The 21095-nt window shown below is 49.1% G+C and overlaps 2 protein-coding genes and 1 pseudogene across 3 annotated transcripts; 1 reads left to right on the top strand and 2 right to left on the bottom strand.

Annotated features, from left to right (window-relative positions):
• Positions 1-299: 299 nt before the first annotated feature.
• Positions 300-1226, bottom strand: LOC309451955 (olfactory receptor 14A16-like; the record flags this gene model as incomplete). The annotated part of the gene is made up of 1 exon (XM_082076648.1): positions 300-1226. One exon carries the CDS (start codon positions 1224-1226, stop codon positions 300-302), a length of 927 nt encoding a protein of 308 aa, XP_081932774.1.
• A 9925-nt stretch (positions 1227-11151) lies between these two features.
• Positions 11152-12252, bottom strand: LOC309451954 (olfactory receptor 14J1-like; the record flags this gene model as incomplete). Its single annotated transcript, XM_082076647.1, has 2 exons — positions 11152-11166; positions 11656-12252. The coding sequence occupies 2 exons, from the start codon at positions 12250-12252 to the stop codon at positions 11152-11154; spliced, it is 612 nt and encodes a 203-aa protein (XP_081932773.1).
• A 3436-nt stretch (positions 12253-15688) lies between these two features.
• On the top strand, positions 15689-20883 carry LOC309451953 (proteasome subunit alpha type-7-like; annotated as a pseudogene). The gene is made up of 2 exons: positions 15689-15706; positions 20166-20883. The product of its transcript is annotated as a proteasome subunit alpha type-7-like (transcript).
• Positions 20884-21095: the final 212 nt, after the last annotated feature.

The raw sequence follows: 21095 nt of genomic DNA, 5'->3' as shown, positions 1-21095 counted from the left end.
CAATGCAGAAAGAAACTGTTCCTCTAGCTCCAAAACGGCCTTAAACTAAGACCTCAGGTGAGAAAGAAAACAAACCAAAACACTGTAGGGCTCTTAATTTTGTTTAAAAAAAACAGAGACAATGGCCCCTCATTTACAAAGACACTTGGTCATAGAAAAAAGGAAGACAGAGAATTAGGAAAGGGATAATAACATTATCACAAAACACCACCACAACAAAAATCAAAGCAAGAATGGCTGAGCCTGCAATGAACTACACTATAACTGCTATGCAGTGTATGAGAGTTTGTTGCTGTTTGTTATTGAAAACGTCCAGTTATCAGTTTCCAAACTGAATTCTGAAGCTCCTGGTTCCTCATGCTGTAGATGAGGGGGTTCACAGCTGGAGGAACTACCGAATACAGAACAGACACCATCATGTCCAGCCATGGGGAAGAGGTGGAGGGGGGCTTCAGGTAGGCAAACATGGCAGTGATGATGAACAGAGAGACCACAGCCAGGTGAGGGAGGCAGGTGGAAAAGGCTTTGTACTGTCCCTGCTCAGAGGGGATCCTCAGCACAGCCCTGAAGATCTGCACATAGGACACCACAATGAACACAAAACACCCGAATGCTACCAAGAGGCCTATCACAATAAGCCAGGCTTTCCTGAGGTAGGAGTGTGAGCAGGAGACCCTGAGGATTTGGGGAATTTCACAGAAGAACTGGCCCAGGGCATTGCCCTTGCACAGGGGCAGTGAAAATGTATTGGCCGTGTGCAGCAGAGCACCGAGAAACCCAGTGGCCCAGGCAGCTGCTGCCATGTGGACACAAGCTCTGCTGCCCAGGAGGGTCCCATAGTGCAGGGGTTTGCAGATGGCAACGTAGCGGTCGTACGACATGACTGTGAGCATAGAATACTCTGCTGTTATCAAGAAGGCAAACAAAAAGAGCTGAGCAGCACATCCCAAAAAGGAGATGGCCTTAGTGTTCCAGAGGGAATTGGCCATGGACTTGAGGACAGTGGTGGAGATGCAGCCCAGGTCGAGGAGGGCGAGGTTGACCAGGAAGAAGTACATGGGGGTGTGGAGATGCTGGTCACAGGCTATAGTGGTGATGATGAGGCCGTTGCCCAGGAGGGCAGCCAGGTAGATGCCCAGGAAGAGCCAGAAGTGCAAGAGCTGCAGCTCCCGTGTGTCTGTGAACGGCAGGAGGAGGAACTGGGTGATGGAGCTGCTGTTGGACATTGGCTGCCTGTGGGCATGAGGACCTGTGCAAGGAGGAAAGGACAGTGACAAGTTAGGGGACACTTCTCTGAGGCCCTTGTGCTGGAAGGACAAGGTGTCTCCTCACAGGCATCAGAGATGCAGACAACAGCCATAGCCAAGGGGAGAAGGAGCTCATGTCTGGTGGGGCTTTCAGCCTCTTTACATCCCGTGATCATCTCCACAACAGCCTCTCCTGTGCTGTGGCATCCCCTGCACCTCTTTCCCTGCAGGCTGGAGACATCCCCCCTGCTGCCCCACCTTGCTCCTGTCTGAGCATCTTCCTTCCTTTGCTGAGCTCTCTCCATCCTCCCCAGCTGTCCCTTGAAGCACAAAGCCTTGGGCTGATGCAGACTCCCTCTGCTGACCTGCTCCCCCACAGCACTGCCCTTCCATCACATTCCTTTCTGCTCATGTCCAGCCTGGACCTCCCCAGCTGCACTTTGGGCCATTATTTCTTTCTCATGCTCTTTCCCACTATGAAGAAACCTCCACCATCTCTGAAACCGCCCTTCAAGCACTCTCAGGCTACTCCTGCACTGCTGCAGCCTCCCCAGCGCTGCTGGGCCAAAGCAGCCTGGGTCCCTCAGCACCCCACACCATGTGCACAAGGTGCTGAACCTTCCTTGGCACAGCCCTGCACTCTCCAGTTCCTCCCTGCTTCTCCAAACGGGGAAGCCGCACACTGGCACACACTCGTGTGTGTGGGTCACACCAGTGCTGAACCGAATGGGATGAGAACTGCAGGTGTCTGGGTCCCCACGCTCCTCCTCATGCAGCCCCGTGTGCAGCTGCCTTGTTCATGGTGAGCGTGCACCACGGGCTGGTGTGGGGACCTTGTAGTGCCCAGGCCCTTCTCCTCAGAGTCACTGCTCAGCGTGTCAGGTCCTGCTCTGTCCTGATTGATGGGGTTATTGTGCCACCCTGATACAGAACTGGCCACTTCCCCTTATCAAACTTCAGATCTTTCTGAAGGGTGAATTTCAGATTTCCTCAAAGTTGCGTCTCTCCCTGGACAGAAGCTCCATTCGCTCACCTGTTAATGTTTCCATGAAGATGGCTTATCCTGATTAGGGTGTCTCTCCCAAGAAAACAGGATCAGGAGTTACAGGGCACTACAAATACCGTCTCCTAGAGAAAATGTGGAGTCTTGGGCATCCTGTACTCATAATGCCAGATGTCTGCACTTTGAGGGGAAGTTTCCATTCATATGGTTGAGCAGCAGGAATGTGTGGAGCTCTGCCTGGGGACAGACAATGTCAGCTGAATGTTGAGGAGTCAGCATGAGAGGGCAGAACAACATGGGCAGTGTTGTGATGACTGGACATCAGCTACAGACTCACGGGTGACGAAGAGGAATTAGATGAGGCCTCCTTCAGACAAATGGAAGAGGCTTCATGTTTCCAGGGCCGTGTTGTCGTGGCAGACCTGAGATATCCCAATATCTGCAAGGAACCAGCCATCCAGGAGGATTTGGAGCTCATTGGCAACATCTTCCTGACACGGGTGACTGAGGAGTCAGTGGGGTGAGGTGCCCTGTGGGACTTCACACTTACAAACCAGAAAGAGTTGGTCAGGATGGAACAGTCAGAGATGGGAAAGTGGAGCTGAGGCTCCTGGGAGATGATCACAAGGCCAAGAGCAGGATTTCAGGAGAGCAAGCTTTGGCCTGCTGGGGGACCTGCTTGGGTCCTATGGGATATGACCTTGGTGTCTGCAGTGCTTTTCTCTCCCATTTCCTCCCTCCTCTTTCCCACCTGCTGTTGTGCAGCGTTTTTTACCCTTTCTCAAATACAATATCCCAGAGGTGCTGCCGGCATCACTGAGTGGCTCAGATTTGGCAAGGAGTGGATCCATCTTGGAGCAGCTGAAATCGGCTCTGTCTGACGTCGATCAAACTCCTCCTGTCTTCTCAGAGAGGTGACAACTGTAGCACACCCACACTCACCCTCAGTTCCAAAACTTTGCCATGTAAACCCAGTACAGGGTGACAACCTGTTGGGTGTTACAAACTGCTAGATCACGGAGAAGAAATTGTAAAGATCTGCTGTCGGCAACTCAAGGAAGACACCAGTCAATGAGCAGATTCCTACGGGGAACTGTAATTGCCCTGACATTCACTGGCCAGGCAAAGCTGCAGATGCCAACACTCCAAAGAATCTTGGGCCAACTGCTTAACAGAGCTGCCTGATGGGCCAACAAGGGTGATGTTCACCAGGTCTGGAACTGGGAAAGAAGGAAGTGCTGGTGAGGGATGTGAACAATAAAGGTGGTGACATGGAAATAGATCTGGAGGTTGTAGGAGCTCAGGAAATCTGATCAGCCTTACAGGACAGCCTGCTCCAAGCACAAGAATGATCTCTCCAAGTACCCATGAACAGAAGCATTTATCTCGTGAGGCTGCTCCTCTGAACTGTTGGAGCTGCAGGGCAAAAATGCAGCACACAGGAGGTGGAAGCAGGGGAAGCTGCAAAGGAGGAATTTAGAAACCTTGTCCATGGATGTAGAGAATACGCCAAAGCTGCCCTGGAATTGATCCTTGAAGGGGAATATAAGAGCAGCAAGATGAGCTGGCACAGTTTCCTTACAGTAAAAGAATAGACAGGGTGAATGTGGGCCTGCTGCTGAACTTCATAAGAGTAGAATCAGACAGGACTGAGGTTCGTCATGGCTTCTTTGCCTCCATCTTCACCAGCAAGGTCTCCGGGGACTTTGTTCCTGAAGGCAGGAGTGTGGAGAACACCCAGCAGTGGATGGGGCCCAAGTCAGGGGTGACCTGAGAAAACTCAGACACCATTACAGAACAGGAGATGGGTCATTTGACCAGCTCCCTGAACACAAGTATCATTGTGCTGTGGCACCTGAGATTGCCAGGAACACCCACCTTTTGGTCCAGAGGAGTGTGACTCGTCTTGAGCTGTCCTGGCCTGTTTCCTTACTTAAGTGGTGCTTTAGGCACCCACTTTTGTGACATATTGTTGTTTCTTCATCAGGAGATGCCCCAGATCAATATGAATTGGAGGCTGCTGCTACCACCTCTTCTGGAAATGGGGAGGAGAGAAAGCGTGGAAGGCAACAGAAGAAATGCTGCTGTATTGCTCTTTATTATGGAAATGGTCTCTGTTTGGCTATTCCTGGAATATCTCTAATCATCCACACCACACTTGAAGCCTACGTGTTCCTGGATGTGGGATCAGTAGACACTTGCAGTTCCAGCTAAAGGATCTTGAACAGATTATACACAAGTATGTTTTTTATGAGTGTAAGAAGTGATAACCCAGGCCAGTGAGAATGATATCTCGGGTTGGAAAACCACCTTCGTATGTATGATGTGTGAATGTTGGGCCTGGGATTGTGAATGAGTGGGTCGGTACGTTGCCCACAAGATACTCACGGGAACGTGACTGAAAGGAGTCACAGCACGAGTGTGGTGTGTTTAGAATAACATTGATTGAAAACACTGTCCAACCTCTTGGTCCAGCCCTTTATCTGTAAACACATAAGTTGACAACTGTTAATAAAAGAGAGTTCAGCTCTGCCTGGCTCTGCTCTCGCTGCTAACAGGAACCCTGTGCCTGTGCGTCTCTGTCCGTGTCTGTATGAATCGTTCTCATCGCCGCACCCGGGAATCTCAGCAGACATGTCACACTGATCCGTGGGTTCAAGGAGCTGGTCAAGAGCCTCATCACCATTTCTGTAATGGTGGCTTTGCTGCCTGGCTGATGTGCAGACTCTGTACATGGAGGCTGACACCTCTTGAGCAACCTGCTCTGAAAGGGTTAACAGGAGGGCTGTTCTTTCTGCAAGGGCATTAGGACAGGGAAACAGAACCTGGTTTAGGGCAAATGGAAAGGTGCGCAAAAGATGCGGTCAGGACTGTTTGGGGGCACTTGTAAAACAGCCCTGCACATGTGAATTATTCCTGTGGTCAGGGAGAATCTGAGAGCTTTGTCTAAATTGAAAACATGAAGGGGATGAAAGGACAGCGTCGTTCAGGCTCAAAGTGACCTCAGGAGGTGTCTTGGCCAACCTCCTACTCACAGCAGGGTCAGACCAGATTACTCAGGGCTTTATCCAAACACATCTTGGTCACTTTCTGGGACAGAGTGAGTGCGCACTCCTGGGAAACAGCTTCAAGTGCTTGACTGTCCTCATGACTGGAAAGTTTCTCCCTTTCTACAGCACCTTTCCAAGCCCAAACACCCAGATGACTTTTTACCCATCTACTTCCACACTGACACAGACCATAATATCCTACCTTAGACACAAGAATATTGTGGGGGATGATGCCAAATGCCTTGCTGACTTCTAGGTAACAGACCACCACTGCTCTCCCCATGTCCACAACCCTGTCCTTTCCTCACAGAAAGCAAAGAGGATGGACAGGCACAACCTGCCCTGGGTAAATCCCATCACCTTCTCTTCCAGACACCCAGAAACGGGGTCCCAGTGGACATGTTCTGGGGCACAGCCCTTAGTTCCCCTGCTCACCCATTGGCCATTTTGAAAAGTGCACACACTGTGTGAGAGCTGCCAGTGGTCAGGGAGTCCCCCCAGTCTCCATGAGCTTTCCAAGATGGTGGAGAGTGGCCTCACTGTGACATCGTCCTGCTGTCCCAGCTCCTGGGATGCTGCCCCTGCTGTCCCATAGACTGGAAAGGATTGTGTTAGTTCCGGTGACCCCTGACTTGATCCACATCCACTGCTGCTTGTTCTCCTTCAGATTCCTGTCTCAAGTCACAGATGCTTGGGAGGCAGCAATTTCTCAGAAGAAAGATTCTTCCATTCAGAGTGGTGGTAGGAAATGTATTTTGCTGAGTAACAGGATACAATTATATATTTTACTATATACTTACCAACACGTAAGTATTTTTTTTCCTTATGATCACATAGACAGAAAACACAGATCTGTTGAGATCACTGTCAACATGGCATTCTAAAAAGAGAATGGCTCAATTAACAGTTCAATTATCTTTCTTAATGCTGTAGGCTTTGCTAGGATAGAAATCTTGAGAACATTTTTTTTTTTAATGGAGGGAAAAGGAAACCAGATGAAAGATTTAAAGTGAAGATAGTGTCTTCTTTCAACTTTAAGAATCAAATGTTACTGGTGTTTTATTTCTCTATTCTTTGTTTTGAATACTTTAAATATCAGTGTTTTCTCATGAGATCAAAATGAGACTTTTCAGGATGTGCATTAAGAATGAGAGGAGAACTTCTGATCCTCCACTACATTTGCCTTCTCAGCACTCTCTCTGTTTTCTGTGCATCCCATCTCCCTCATCCTCCAGGTATTTCCTCCTGCCCTGACTAAACTGACCATGTCTGAAGTCCCATTTCCAGCAGCTGATCTGCACACAACACTTGTAGTTGCCATCTGGGTTTCCCTTCCTCTTACTCTTTGATCACTCAGACACTTGTCAACAACCCAGTTGCTGCTTTCAGCTTCAAGGAGTTAAAAGCTTCCTTGTCTTTCAGTAGTGTGTCTAATTCTGTCTTTACCCAACTCTTTTATTGTGTTTATTTTATAATATTTCCTTTCTGTCTAGAACATTTCTTGCATGGTTCTGCCTTGGAGAAGATGAACCTCAGTGGTGGCAGCTTGTCCTTGGTGTACAGTTGAGGAGTGTGTTTACTTTTAATCATGACTCTTATCAGTTGTATTTTGTTTGTTCAAGGGTAAAGCAAAGTCCCTCTTTGCTGTGTGCAGCCAGATCTCCAAGGAGAACAGGTGGGAGCTGGTGCAAAGGAGCTGGCACATCCAGCTGCAGACTGCAGTGAAGTCTAGTGTAAGGAAAAGGGATGCAAGGCCCAGGGGGCCAATGAGAGAAACGATGGGGTTGGGGAGGTGAGGAGCAAGGTTGTCCACACAGTGTGAGACCTCAAGGGACAGCTTCTCCAGCCAGTCCAGACCTCCTTAGGAGAGACCCTGGATCAACATCAGACAACGCTGCAATCACATCTTCTCCAAACTGAAAAGTATTAAAATACACCCTTTGCAATAGAAAGACTTTTTTATCAGAAGCTTTTTGAAATCTTTCTCCATAATTACACAAAGAAAACTCTCTAATTAACTATACAAGATTGAAAGGACACTACAAGAAGAGTTTGTTAGAGTTTTCTTGAGTGTAATGAGCCCCATGGTTCATTTGGTGCTGAGTCCTTGAACATTACTCAGGTGCTGAGAGGAGACTGCACAAACCTTTCCAGAAGTCAAAGCCAGAAGAAAAAAGTACTAAGTTCCTTGAAGTATTAATGAGTTCCACTGAGGGCAAGTACCAGCAAAGCCTCCCCAGGGACTCGTTAGAGCAGAGAATTGGAGGCCATGATGGCAGATAAACAAAGGGAAACGTGCAGGCAGCTGAGGTGCTGAGAAAACCCTGGTTTAGTTGGATGAAGCAGAGAGGCCAAGGCCTGACCCCCAGCCCCTGGGAAGGCAGATCCTGTCCCTCACACATTGCTCAGGGCTCTTCCTGGGGCAGGGGATGTGGGCTGTGTGGTGCTGAGTGAAGGACAATGGGGTGACAGTTCCCAGCCTTACTGGGGGTGTGCAAGGAGGCCATGAGGTGCCCCAGTGCCTGAGAACAACATGTCTCCTCACAGGCCTTGGTGGCAGAGGCCATTGCCATAGACAAGGGGACAAAGGCTTGGGTTCTCTTGGTGACATCCAGCCTTACCAGTGCCCTTTGCCATCTCCACCACAGGTTGTCCTACACTGTCCCACAGCTGCTTCTGTTTCCCTGCAGGCTGTAGACACCCATCTCGCTTCCTCCCCTTGCTCTCACCCTGGTATTTCCATACATTGACTTATGTGTCTCCACTCTCATGCGCAGTTCCTGGAAACACAAGTACATGGACTGATCTCCTGCTCCTTCTGGATGATTTCTCGTACCACAGCACTGCCCTTTGAGTGACATTTCTTCCTCCTCATGTCCAGTCTCCACCTTCTAATCTAGAACTGTGTGGCAGTGTTTCTCTGCTCTGCTGTAGAAAGGAGGACCCTGAAAACTACTGACCTGTCAGCCTCTTACCTGTGCCTGGGAAGATCATGGCTCAGATCCTCCTAGAAGCTGTGCTAAGACACAAGGAGGACAGGGAGGTGATTTGAGACAGCCAGCACAGCTTCAAGCAAGGGCAAGTCCTGCCTAACTAACCTAGTGGCCTTCTACGATGGAGTAACTACATCAGTGGACAAAGGAAGGGCTATGGATGTCATCTATCTGGACTTCTGTAAAGCCTTTGACATGGTCTCTCACAACATCCTTCTCTTTAATTTGGAGAGGTATGGATTTGATGGCTGGACTGTTCTGTGGGTGAGGAACTGGCTCAATGATCACACCCAGAGAGTGGTGGTCAATGGCACAATGTCTGGATGGCCACTGGTGACAAGTGATGTCCCTCAGGGGTCCACACTGGGATCAGTACTGTTTAATATCTTCATCAATGACATAGTGGGATCAAGTGCAGCCTCAGCAAGTTTGTGGATGTCACCAAACTGAGCAGTGTTCCTGATATGCCTGAGGGACAGATGCCATCAAGAAGGGCCAGGATAAGCATGAGAAGTGGACCCATGTGAATCCCAGGAAAGACATGGATGTGTTGGAGAGAGGCCAGAGCAGAGTGACCGAGATGATCAGAGGGATGGAACAGCTCTGCTGGGAGGGCAGGCTGGGAGAGTTGGTGCAGTTCAGCCTGGAGAAGAGAAGGCTCCGGGGGGACCTTATTGCCGCCTTTGTGTACTTAAAAGAAGACAATAAGAATGATGGGGACAGACTTCTGAGCAGGACATGTTGTGATAGGACAAGGGGTCATGGTTTTGAACTAGAAGGGGAGAGTTAAAGGCCAGACGTGAGGAAGACATTTTTTACAATGGGGAAGATGAAATATAAGCATCAATTGCCCAGAGAGGTGGTGGATGCCCCATCCCTGGAGACATCCCAGGCCAGGCTGGATGGGAGTCTGAGCAACCTGAGCTGGCTGAAGACGTCCCTGCTCATAGCAGGGGGTTGGACTAGATGGCCTTTCAAGCTCCATTGCAACACTCTCTATGATTCTATGATTCCTTCCTCCAAGGAAAGCTCCACCACCTGGGAAATGACCCTTCAAGCAGAGAATCACAGGATCATAGAATCATAGAATCATTTGAGTTGGAAGAGACCATTCAGATCATGGAGTCCAACCATAACGTAACTCTAGAACTAAACCATGTTCCTAAGAGCTTCATCTATACATCTTTGAGACACCTCCAGGAATGGTGACTCAACCACTTCCCTGGGCAGCCTGTTCCACTGCCTCACAAACTTTTCCATGAAGAAATGTTTCCTAATATCAATTCTGCACATTTTCTGGCACAAGCTGAGGCCGTTTCCTCTCATCCTATCACTTGCTACTCAAGAGAAGAGCAACGCCCTCCATGGTACAACCTCTTTTCAGACAGTTGTAGAGAGTGAGAAGGTCTCCCGTCAGTCTCCTTTTCTCCAGGCTAAACGCCCCCTTGTCCCTCAGCTGCTCTTTAGAAGTCTTGTGCTCCAGACCCTCAACAGCCTTGTCCCCCTCCTCTGCACTCGCTCCAGCACCTCAAGGTCTTTGCAATAGTGAGGAGCCCAAAACTGAACTGAGGATTTGAGTTGTGGCCTCACCAGCATCAAGTACAAGAGGATGATAACTGACCTGTTTCTGTTCACTACTCTATTCTTGATACAAGCCAGGAGGCCATTGACCTTTTTGGCCACCTGGGCACACACTGGCTCATGTTCAGCTGCTGTCAATCAACACCCCCAGATTTTACATCTCTGCTTTTGCCTCTTTGTTTTCTTCTTCCTCTGTCTATTGTGACATGAAAGAGCTCTCCATGGAAAAGATTCATGGAATCCTACAATAACACAGGTTGGAAGAGACCCCTGAACACCCTCTCTGTCCCACTGACCTTTATGGCACCCCAAGGAACAGCTGATGACATTTGTGCTCCCTTGGGTTCATCTCACCACATGCACACAGTGGACATGCACATGATGTATATGTTTACAACTCATCTGCACAATGAAAACACGGACTTTTGACCTAGTATTTCACAGAATCATAGAACGTCCTGAGTTAGAAGGACCCACAAGGATCATGGAGTCCAGCTCCTGTCCCTGCACAGGACACTCCACAGGTCACACCGTGTGTCTGAGGACGTTGTCCAGTCTCTTCTTGAACACTGTCAGGTTGGGGCCGTGACACCTCCCTGGAGAGCCTGTTCAGTGTCCAGCACCTCTGGGGGAAGAACCTTTTCCTCATGTAAAACTGACCCTCCCCTAGTACATATTTCTTCCGTTCCCTTGGGTTGCCTCATTGTTCACCAGTGAGAAGAGATCAATAACTTCCCTTCCTTCTCCCCTTGTGGAAGCTGTAGCCACCATGAGGTCTCCTTTGAGTCTTTTCTTCAGCTCTGATGCTCAGAAACCCCTTGGTTTGCTTTCTGAAGCAGAAAGGAGAAGCCCTGACCTCCAGGCAATGGGAAGGGGGATCCTGTCCCTCACACACGGCTCAGGGCTCTTCCTGGGACCGTGGGATGTGGGTGTGCAAGGCCCAGGGAAGGACAACACTGGTACAACAACTTACAGCTTCCCCATGGGGCTGCAAGGAGGCACCGAGGCCCTAGTGCCATGAGGACAACATGTCTTCTCCTAGGCCTTGCACCAACACAAGGGATGAGAAGGAGAGTGTGGGAGTGCAATCAGAACAGCTCTGGAAGACCAAGCGCTGGTGCTCAATGGCAGTGCTGCCAGACTGGACTCTCTTCCCCTCTTCCCATGGACACAGAAACTGTCCCTGCAGCTCCATAAGGCCTTGCAGGAAGGATGTAGTGAAGATCAAGTCACTAAAGAGCCCTTTATTTTGCGTAAAGACAAGGAGAACACGGCTCCTAATTACACAGCCACTGGTTATAACAGAAAAGCAGACAGAGAATTTAGAAATGGGATGACAACATTATCACAATAAAAAAGCTACCACCAACAACAGAAAATCCAGATGACAGGCTGAGCCTGTAATTAGTTACATTAAAACTCCTATGTAGAAGCAGATGGGCAGTTTATTGCTTCAGAAAACACTAAGACATGAGTTTCCAGAGGGCATCCTTGAGCTCCTGTTTCCTCATGCTGTAGATGAGGGGGTTCACTGCTGGAGGCACCACCAAGTACAGAACTGACACCACCAGGTCCAGGGATGGGGAGTAAATGGAGGGGGGCTTCAGGTGGGAAAACATGGCAGTGCTGACAAACAGGGAGATCATGGCCAGGTGAGGGAGGCAGGTGGAAAAGGCTTTGTGCCGTCCCTGCTCAGAGGGGATCCTCAGCACGGCCCTGAAGATCTACACATAGGACACCACAATGAACACAAAACACATAAAAGCTAAAGAGGCACTGACCACCACAAGCCCAATTTCCCTGAAGTAGGCGTGTGAGCAGGAGAGCTTGAGGATGTGGGCGATTTCACAGAAGAACTGGCCCAGGGCATTGCCCTTGCACAGGGGCAGTGAAAATGTATTGGCCGTGTGCAGCAGAGCAGTGAGAAACCCAGTGGCCCAGGCAGCTGCTGCCATATGGACACAAGCTCTGCTGCCCAGGAGGGTCCCGTAGTGCAGGGGTTTGCAGATGGCAACGTAGCGGTCGTAGGACATGATGGTGAGAAGAGAATACTCTGCTGTGATTAAAGAGGAAAAAAATAAGAGCTGGGCACCACATCCTGCATAGGAGATGTTCCAGGTTTCCCAGAGGGAATTGGCCATGGACTTGGGGACAATGGTGGAGATGGAGCCCAGGTCGAGGAGGGCGAGGTTGAGCAGGAAGAAGTACATGGGGGTGTGGAGATGCTGGTCCCAGGCTATGGTGGTGATGATGAGGCCGTTGCCCGGGAGGGCAGCCAGGTAGATGCCCAGGAAGAGCCAGAAGTGCAAGAGCTGCAGCTCCCGTGTGTCTGTGAATGGCAGGAGGAGGAACTGGGTGATGGAGCTGCTGTTGGACATCTCCTGTTTCTTGGAATGGGGCACTGTCCAAGGAGGAAAATGTGAGGTCACAAATGAAGGTGAGCAAAGACAGTAGAGATAAAAAAAGGATAAATGCCACAGAGCTGCTGCAAATGCAGCCAGGAGACAGACAGTCAGGTTTTTGGTAATTTATCCTTCAAACGGGTAAGGTTGTTGGGAAGGTGACTGACCGCCAATGACATTAAGAGAAGAGATGGTAGAGGAGACCAGCTGTCTGCTTCATGTTAGGTGTCTGCACTGCAGTGGATGGCAAGGAGGTGCCCAAATCCCCCTTCTCATGGCATTTCTGGGAGCAGATCCTTCTCACCAGTCACCAGTCACACCTTCTCACCCATGTCTCTGCTGCCTGCATCTGGTCCCTGCTTCAAGCTGTTTCTCTGTCCCTGGGTCTCCTCCCTCTCTGTGCTCACAGAGCCCATCACACCCACTGTGCTCAACTCTGCCCTGCTCACAATTCCTGGCACTAGGCACTGCCCAGGAACATCTCTATGTGTGCAGGCGCTCAGGAGCTGCTCTGACAAGCCCAAAGGAGAACCGAGGTCTCAGTGCCTTTCAAGAAATAAATCCTAATCTCCTACTGCCCACACAGCCAACCAAGAGTGAAAAACTAAAAAAACAGACTGCTTCCCTTGTAGGTATTGTCTTGATGTCGTTCTTCAGAAGAACACTCTGCATTGACTCTGGGGGTGATATGCAAATGTGAGCAGCCCTGACCCACACAGCACCCTGTCCACAGCAGAAGGACCCTGCCCTGCTGGGGTCACTCCTTCCCTCCACATCTTCTCCCCTAAGTGTTGTTGGGATCTCCCGGGCAGGCTGAGCACTGACCCTGGCAGGCAGCAGAGTCCCTGCCCCGGCACAGCCCTGGGGTGCAGGGACCCTGCTCTGCAGGACAGCCCTGGGCACCCCTGCCTGCACATTTACATTTACACCCCACAGCCATTCTTGGGAGAGCAGCATTCACATCTTTTCACTCTGACAGTGCAGAAGGCAATCCCTGCTCTGCAGCACATCCTCTCCTCTGCATCAGAGAATCTCTGAGAATTGTACTTACATCTCTTGTAGGCTCTGCAATGTGACAGCTTTCTAAGATCCTACCTGATTTGCAGGTGCAATGCCCTGCAGCCACAGGCTTCATATCTCTGAAGATTTCTCCCCCAGTGATCACTCAGCATCCTCCCACCCCAGACTGCGTTTCCCTCTCTCTGCCTGTCTCCTGTGCCCTCGGTGCTGCAGGCAGAGCCCTCAGCCCTGCTGCGCTTTGCAGAGGAGCTGCTCCTGGGCAGAGCTGTCTCTCTGCAGCGCTGCCACTTGCCATGAGTTCCCTGTGTCCCAGGAGCCCAGCCCAGCTCAGCAGCACAGGAGCAGCAGCCCATGATGTCCCTTTCTCTGTCCCCCCTGGGCACCCTCCAGGTGTCCATGGGGCTCCAGGGGAACCTGCTGTGAAACAGGCTGATGTAACTACTTATTTTCTGTCCCTCAGCTGGGGAGACAAACTTCTTCCCAACAGTTGCATTTCTCAATCAAAGGTAGCTTTGGCTCCGAGAACACGCTTTTGGTTTTCTTATTAGACAGGACACCAAACAATGTCAGGGAGGTATCCCCTTTACCCATTCTGAGGGAAGGGATTCAGCTGAGTCAGTGGAGGCTTCTCATGCTGAGTTTGCAGTCCTTAGAGCTAAAAGAAGAGTTAGCTCCATTCCATGCACACCACAAACCCACAGGAACTGGGATTCATCTTTCCTCAGATCAGATGTGCACAAAATAGTCTCCTGAATGGGAGCTCCTTGTCTCAGCTCTCTTGCTGATTAATGGAGATAGAGGGCAGAAGGAACATGTTCAGACACAAACACCTGGTAACAAATTTGGTTCAAGGTGACCAAGATGCATGCAGAAAACTGCAAGCTCTAATGGAGCAGTTCTGAGAGACAGGGCAGCACCCGAGGGCATCTTCTTGGAGGCTGGTGGGAAATTCCTTTGGCCAGCTTCAATGACAGAAGGTGCCCACATGTAGGACAACTGAACCTGTGACTGTTCCTTATGTCCCGGGCAGCCTATAGAGGATTTCAGCTGACCAAATGAAGTCCTGTGGCACAGGCAGAGCCAAATGTCTCTTCTTCTGTTCTCCATTGGCTGTATTTCCTCATATGGCAGTTGTCTCATGTGCATCCCTTCATTGTCTAACCTTATTCAGGGCAGCTGAGTTACAATTTAATTCACAAATACAAGCCTGTAGTGCTCTGGGAGGTGCCAGAGCTCTCCAGCACAACTGCGTGCACCTGACATGGACAGCACAGGTCCTGCACAGGAACCCTGTCCCCATTCAGACCAGTTCTGTGACAGGCAACACTCAGGGCAACTTAGGCAGATTTGGTGCTTTTGGGCCAGCGATTGAATCCCACCACCACAGTGATGCAAGGTCTGTCCCATTGCTATCCAGTACATGTTGAGCAGTGTATGAATACAAAGCACATCACACCAGGGCCTCCACATGTGTTCCTTCACTCTCAAACTCTGCTGGTCCTTCTCTTCCCCATTGTTTAACCATGCCCTCGATGATACAGTCATGGATCAGGCCAATGTTTTTCACAGTGTGCCTGAATCACAGGATGTCCACACCAAGACCATTTTCAAAATCATCTCTTCCTTTCTTATGATCAGCTTCACCTCAACCACAGGCCCTCAGGGCAGCAGAGACACAAGAGACAGCAAACCCCTCTCCTGCTCAGACTGCACAGCCCAGTTTGCTTTTCTCTGGCTTTGGGGAGAGCAGGGTTTGTTTTCTTTGTGGGGACCTCATTTCTTCTGCCATCCACTCCAGCAAGTCTCTGCTCTGAAGCAAAGCCTTCACACAACTGAGCTTTGGGGGGCTTGGTAGCAGGTCTCCTCCCTGCAAGTCTGCCCTTATCTGAGTTGTTGCTGATGTCCTCAGCCTGCGGCACAGACAGGAGGGACTGGAGCTGTGTGTGTGATCTTTTCATTCCACTTGGAGGGAATAACTACTGAGGCCTGTTGGGGCAGCTCTCGTGATTGGGCTGTTGTGATGGGTGGGTACAGGATGATCAGGAGGCCAGAAAGATCAGGAGGGAAGTGTCCTCCATGTGAAGGAGGGTGTGCAGATGTGTGGAGCTCCTCTATTGGATGAACAAATTGGGTGAGCTGTTGTGGGTAAGGGTCAGAGGAGAGACTGCTAAGGGTGGATATTTGGTGGGAGACAAAAAACCCATTTAAGTCCCCTTGTGGCCTTCAATTACCCTGGCATTCATTGGAAGGGGATCACAACAGCATGCCAATAGTCTGGAGGTTTCTGCAGGGTCTTGGTCAAGTCACGGGTCTTTATAGCACAGCTGACAGATCAATCAACAATGGTGGTGCTCAAATGCATCTGTTACTCTCAAAGAAGGAAGAAACGGACATGGATGTGAAAATCAGTGTCAGTATTGGCTGTTGGGACCATGACGTAGTGGGGGGGGTCTCACCTACAAGGGGAAGGAGAAGAGTGAAGATGTCAGGCCTCAGAGGAGCAGACTTTGGTCCAGACTTGTGACTTTTAGTGGGAGAGTCCATGTGAGCAGCAGAGAAGGGAAGCAGAGCCCTGTACAGCTGGTGTTCAAGGGCAGTGTCTGTCAAGTACAAGAATGTGCATACAAATAGTCAGGAAAACAAGCAGAGCTATCACCAGAGAAGCCTGGGAAAACAGGAAACTCCAAAGAAAATAGGAAGTATATAGAGCCATAGAATCATTTTGCTTGGAAGAGACCTTCAGGATTGTTGAGTCCAACCATAACCTAACTCTAGCACTAACCCATGTCCCTAAGAACCTCGCCTTTTAAACCTCTCCAGTGATGGTGACTCCACCACCCTGGGCAGCCTGTTTCAGTGTCCGACAGCCCTTTGGGGAAGAAATTGTTCCCAAGATCCAACCTCAACCTGCCCTGACACAACTCATGGTCATTTCCTCTCATCCTATCACTTGCTACCTGGGAGAAGAAACCAACCCCCTCCATGCTCCAAGCTCCTTTCAGGCAGTTCAGAGATCAGAAGGTCTCCCCTCAGCTCCTGCTCTCCAGCTGAACCCCCCAGGTCCCTCAGCCACTCCCACCACACTTGTGCTCCAGCCCCTCACCAGCTCCTTTCCCTTCTCTCAACTCACTCCAGTGCCTCCATGTCCTTTTTATGATGAGGGGCCCAAAACTGAACACAGGATTCAAAGTGCGGCCTCACCAGTGCTGAGTACAGTGGCACAATCACTTCTTTAGTCCTGCTGGCCACACTGTTCCTGATACAAGCCAGGATGCTGGTGGCCTTTTTGGCTGCCTGGGCACAATGCTGGCTCATATTCCACCACTATCAATCAACATTCCCAGGTCCTTTTCCGCCAGACCCAGCTGCACACAGGCAAAGAGGGATTTCACTGATTTGTGAACAAACAAAATAAAACTGATAAGATTAATCATTAAAAGAAAACACACTCCTCAACTCTATGCCAAGTACAAGCTGCCACCAATGACCTTCTTCTTCCACGAGGCATAACTGTGCCAACAATGTTCTAGACAGAAAGGAAATTATAAAATCAACACAATTAAAGTCTTGGCTAAAGACAGAATTAACCTGCTGAAAGACAGGGAAGCTTTTAACTCTCTGAAGCTGAAAGCAGCAGCTGGATTGTTGAGAGGTATCTGAATGATTGAAGAGTAAAGGGAAGGGACATCCAGAGAGAAATCACGAGTGCTTAGGTGCAGATTGGCTGCTGGAAATGTGACTTCAGATGGTTATTTTAGTTAGGACAGTGGAAACAGGTGAAAGATGAGGAGTTTGAATGCACAGCCTAACAAAGAGAGTGCTGACAAGGCCAGTCTAGTAGAAAGTCAATAGTTCTCCTCTTGCTATTAACGCACATCCTGAAAATTTCTCATTTTGATCTCATGGAAAAACACTGTCATTCTATTAAAAGTATTAAATTGCTTCAGCTGATGAGTTGTGGTCAAGTTTTTAAGCACATGTGAACATTTCTCAGGTTTTCAGGCAGAGCTCCGCTGTCTGACCATAAGTATCCCGTGCCACCTCAAAGGTCAGCATATTAAAACAAGACAAAACAAAGCAAACAGGATAACAATACCAACAGTGTTTGGAGCTTAAATTTGAAATAAGACATTTTCTTCACTCTACATCTTTCATTCTATTTCTTTGTTGCCTCATTTTTTTAAAATGTTCTCAACATTTCCATCATACCTACATGCCTACAGCAGTAAGAAAGATAATTCTTGTGTCTTACACAGAACACAGGGCCCCAAAATATTTCTCTTACCATAACTGTCCATGACACCTCTAACTACTGGCACAGAGTGTGTCAAGCTTGAAGGTTCTGACCACTCTTACCTAATGGAGGAAAGTAGGCTAAAAAGCTTCCATGGAATGCTTTCTTTTTGGACCATCAAATTTACACTAATCTGTGTTGTCTGTATTTCTATGTAAGTATATGGAAAAATCTTAAAGTACAGGTAAATCTGTGGAAAATAAGGGAATAATGGAATCATACAATCATATAGAACAGAAAAGACCTTTCAGGTCATTGCATCCAGCCATAAACTTGCAACTACCAACCCCCTACTAAACCATGTCCCTAAGTGCCACATCTCCATGTCTTTTAAACACTTCCGGGGGTGGTGACTCAGCCACTTCCCTGTAAAGCCTGTTCCAAACCCTGACAACCCTTTCATGCAGTTAGAAACTTTTTCATAGCTGGCACGGTCATTGCTTGTATTTAGTTTAAGAACAGGAATATAACACCCTGGGACAGAATTAATGCTTCTGTTCAAGTAACTTGCCAGTGTCATTGAGCTGGAACAAAGAGAATGTAAGAACTTCTTGTTATCTTAGTTGTTGTCTGTGAGCCAGGGTCTTTTCTGAATTCTCTGTTCGCAGGTGTGAGGCAGCAGGGAAGGGGGGCATAGATAGGACAGACCTTGACTGACACCCAGACTGATCAATTAGAATATTCCATGGATGGATGATGGCAGAGCGGTGGACGTGATCTACCTTGACTTGAGTAAGGCATTTGACACAGTCTCCCACAGCATCCTCACAGCTGAACTGAGGGAGTGCAGTCTGGATGAGCAGGTAGTGAGGTGGACTGAGAACTGGCTGAAGGGAAAAAGCCAGAGAGTCGTGGTCAATGGAACAGAGTCCAGTTGAGGCCTGGATCTAGTGCAGTGCCTCAGGGGGCAGTACGGGGGCCAATATTATTTAATATATTCATCAATGATTTGGACGAGGGAACAGAGTGACTGTCAACAAGTTTGCTGATGACACGAAGCTGGGAGGAGTGGCTGACACGCCAGAAGGCTGTGCCGACATCCAGCGAGACCTGGACAGGCTGGAGAGTTGGGCAGGGAAAAATTTAATGAAATATAACAAGGGAAATTGTAGAGTCTTGCATCTGGGTAGGAACAACCCCGGGTTCCAGTATAAGTTGGGGAATGACCTATTAGAGAGCAGTGTAGGGGAAAGGGACCTGGGGCTCCTGGGGACAGCAGGATGACCATGAGCCAGCACTGGGCCCTTGTGGCCAGGAAGGCCAATGGCATCCTGGGGTGGATTAGAAGGGGGGCGGTTAGAAGGTCAAGAGGGGTTTTCCTGCCCCTCTACTCTGCCCTGGTGAGACCGCATCTGGAATATTGTGTCCAGTTCTGGGCTCCTCAGTTCCAGAAGGACAGGGAACTGCTGGAGAGAGTCCAGCGCAGGGCAACAAAGACGATCAAGGGAGTGGAGCATCTCCCTTATGAGGAAAGGCTGTGGGAGCTGGGTCTCTTTAGCTTGGAGAAGAGGAGATTGAGGGGTGACTCATTCATGGTGATCAGTATGTAAAGGGTGAGTGTCAGGAGGATGGAGCCAGGCTCTTCTCAGTGACAACCAGTGATAGGACAAGGGGTAATGGGTTCAAACGGGAACACAAAAGGTTCCACTTAAATTTGAGAAGAAACTTCTTCTCAGTGAGGGTGACAGAGCACTGGAACAGGCTGCCTAGGGAGGTTGAGGAGTCTCCTACTCTGTAGACATTCAAACCCGCCTGGACGCCTTCCTGTGTAACCTCATCTGGGTGTTCCTGCTCCAGCAGGGGGATTAGACTAGATGATCTTTTGAGGTCCCTTCCAATCCCTAACATTCTGTGATTCTGTGATGCTGTGATTCCATGTCATTAGTGTCATACTTCATATTTAAGGAGAGCTGGAGTTTTCCAGCAAGAGGGGACAGATGCAGACCCATTCTTGTTCTACTCCATTCCAGTGGAGTTCCATTTGAGAATTCTTTTAGCTTGGCCTTTTGCCATTCTGCGGGTTTGCAGAGGCTTCTGGGCCTTTCTGCCTTTCTCTCTCTTCTCTCTCAGGGATCAGCTGTTCGGGATGGGGGTGTCTTTTCCTAGGACTGGCTGCTCAGTGTGAATGGACTTTGTGAAGAATTGCATTGAGTATCTTTTACTTCAAATTCAATTTTCTATACATTATTAGAGGTAGTGGGATATTGCTATTAATTTCTTATTTTCTTAAACTGTCTTTATGTCAATCCTTGAGTTTCTCACTTCCCTTTTGATTCTCTCCCCTAGCTGGGATGGGAGGGGGGGAATGCGCAGAAGGAGTGAGTGAGTGGCTATCGTACCTATATTCGCAGTTCGCGTTACACCACCATATGCAGGTCCCTCAGCCGCTCCCATCACACTTGTGCTCCAGCCCCTTCCCCAGCTCCGTTCCCTTCTCTCAGCTCACTGCAGCACCTCATGGTCTTTCTTGTAGTAAGGGGCCCAAAACTGACCCCAGGATTCGAGGTGCAGCCTCAGCAGTGTCCAATCTAGGGGACGGTCACTACCCTGGGCCTGCTGGCCACACTGTTTCTAGGCCATCATCACATTCTTCCAGGACGGGCATTTTTTCCAGGTGGAGTATTCCCAGGAGGCAGTGAAGAAGGGCTCCATTGTGGTTGGAGTAAGAGGGAAGGATATTTTTGTTCTTGGTGTGGAAAAGAAGTCTGTCACAAAATGTCAGGATGACAGAACTGTATGGAAGTTCTGTGCTCTGGATAACAATGTCTGCATGGCTTCTGCAGGGCTGACAGCTGATGCTGGAATAGTTATAAACAGAGCTCATGTGGAGTGTCAAAGTCACAGACTGACAGTGGAGGATCCTGTTCACTGTGGACTACATCACTCCTTACATCGCTAGTCCGAAACGGAGATACAAAAAAAGGAACTGTTGTGGGTCTTTCAGTATCTCTGCTCTTATCGTGGGATTTGACTCTGATGGAACCCCCAGGCTGTATCAGACCAACCCCTCTGGTACATACCATGCTTGGAAGGCCAATGCCATTGGCAGAGGAGCCAAATTTGTGCATGAATTTCTGGAGAAAAACTATACTGATGAAGCCATTGAAAAAGATTATCTCAGTATCAAACTTGAGGTGGTACAATCTGGTGGGAAAAACCTGGAACTGGTGGTTATGAGGTGAGAGCAGCCACTGAAGATCCTAAACCCTGCAGAAACTGAGAAATACGTTGCTGAAAATGAAAACAAAAAGGAAGAAAATTAAAAGGAAAAAGAGAAGAAAACTTCACAATGAATGAAATTTCACTGCTTAGTTGCTTCTTTTTAATTCAAGTGACGGGTTATTCTGTATAGACATGTAAGCATTCCACAAACACCTCACTGCTCTGTGATTCTGTGATAGAAGCCAGGATGCTGTTGGCCTTCTTGGACACATGGACACGCTGCTGGCTCATGTTCAGCCACTGTCAAGTAACATCTCCTTGTCTTTTTCCATGGATGACAAGC

Source organism: Streptopelia decaocto (genome assembly GCF_964273445.1).
Source record: "Streptopelia decaocto genome assembly, contig: HAP1_SCAFFOLD_45, whole genome shotgun sequence".
Lineage (NCBI taxonomy): Eukaryota > Metazoa > Chordata > Aves > Columbiformes > Columbidae > Streptopelia > Streptopelia decaocto.
Note: the sequence above shows the minus strand (reverse complement) of the source record. Positions and strands in the feature narration are given on the sequence as shown.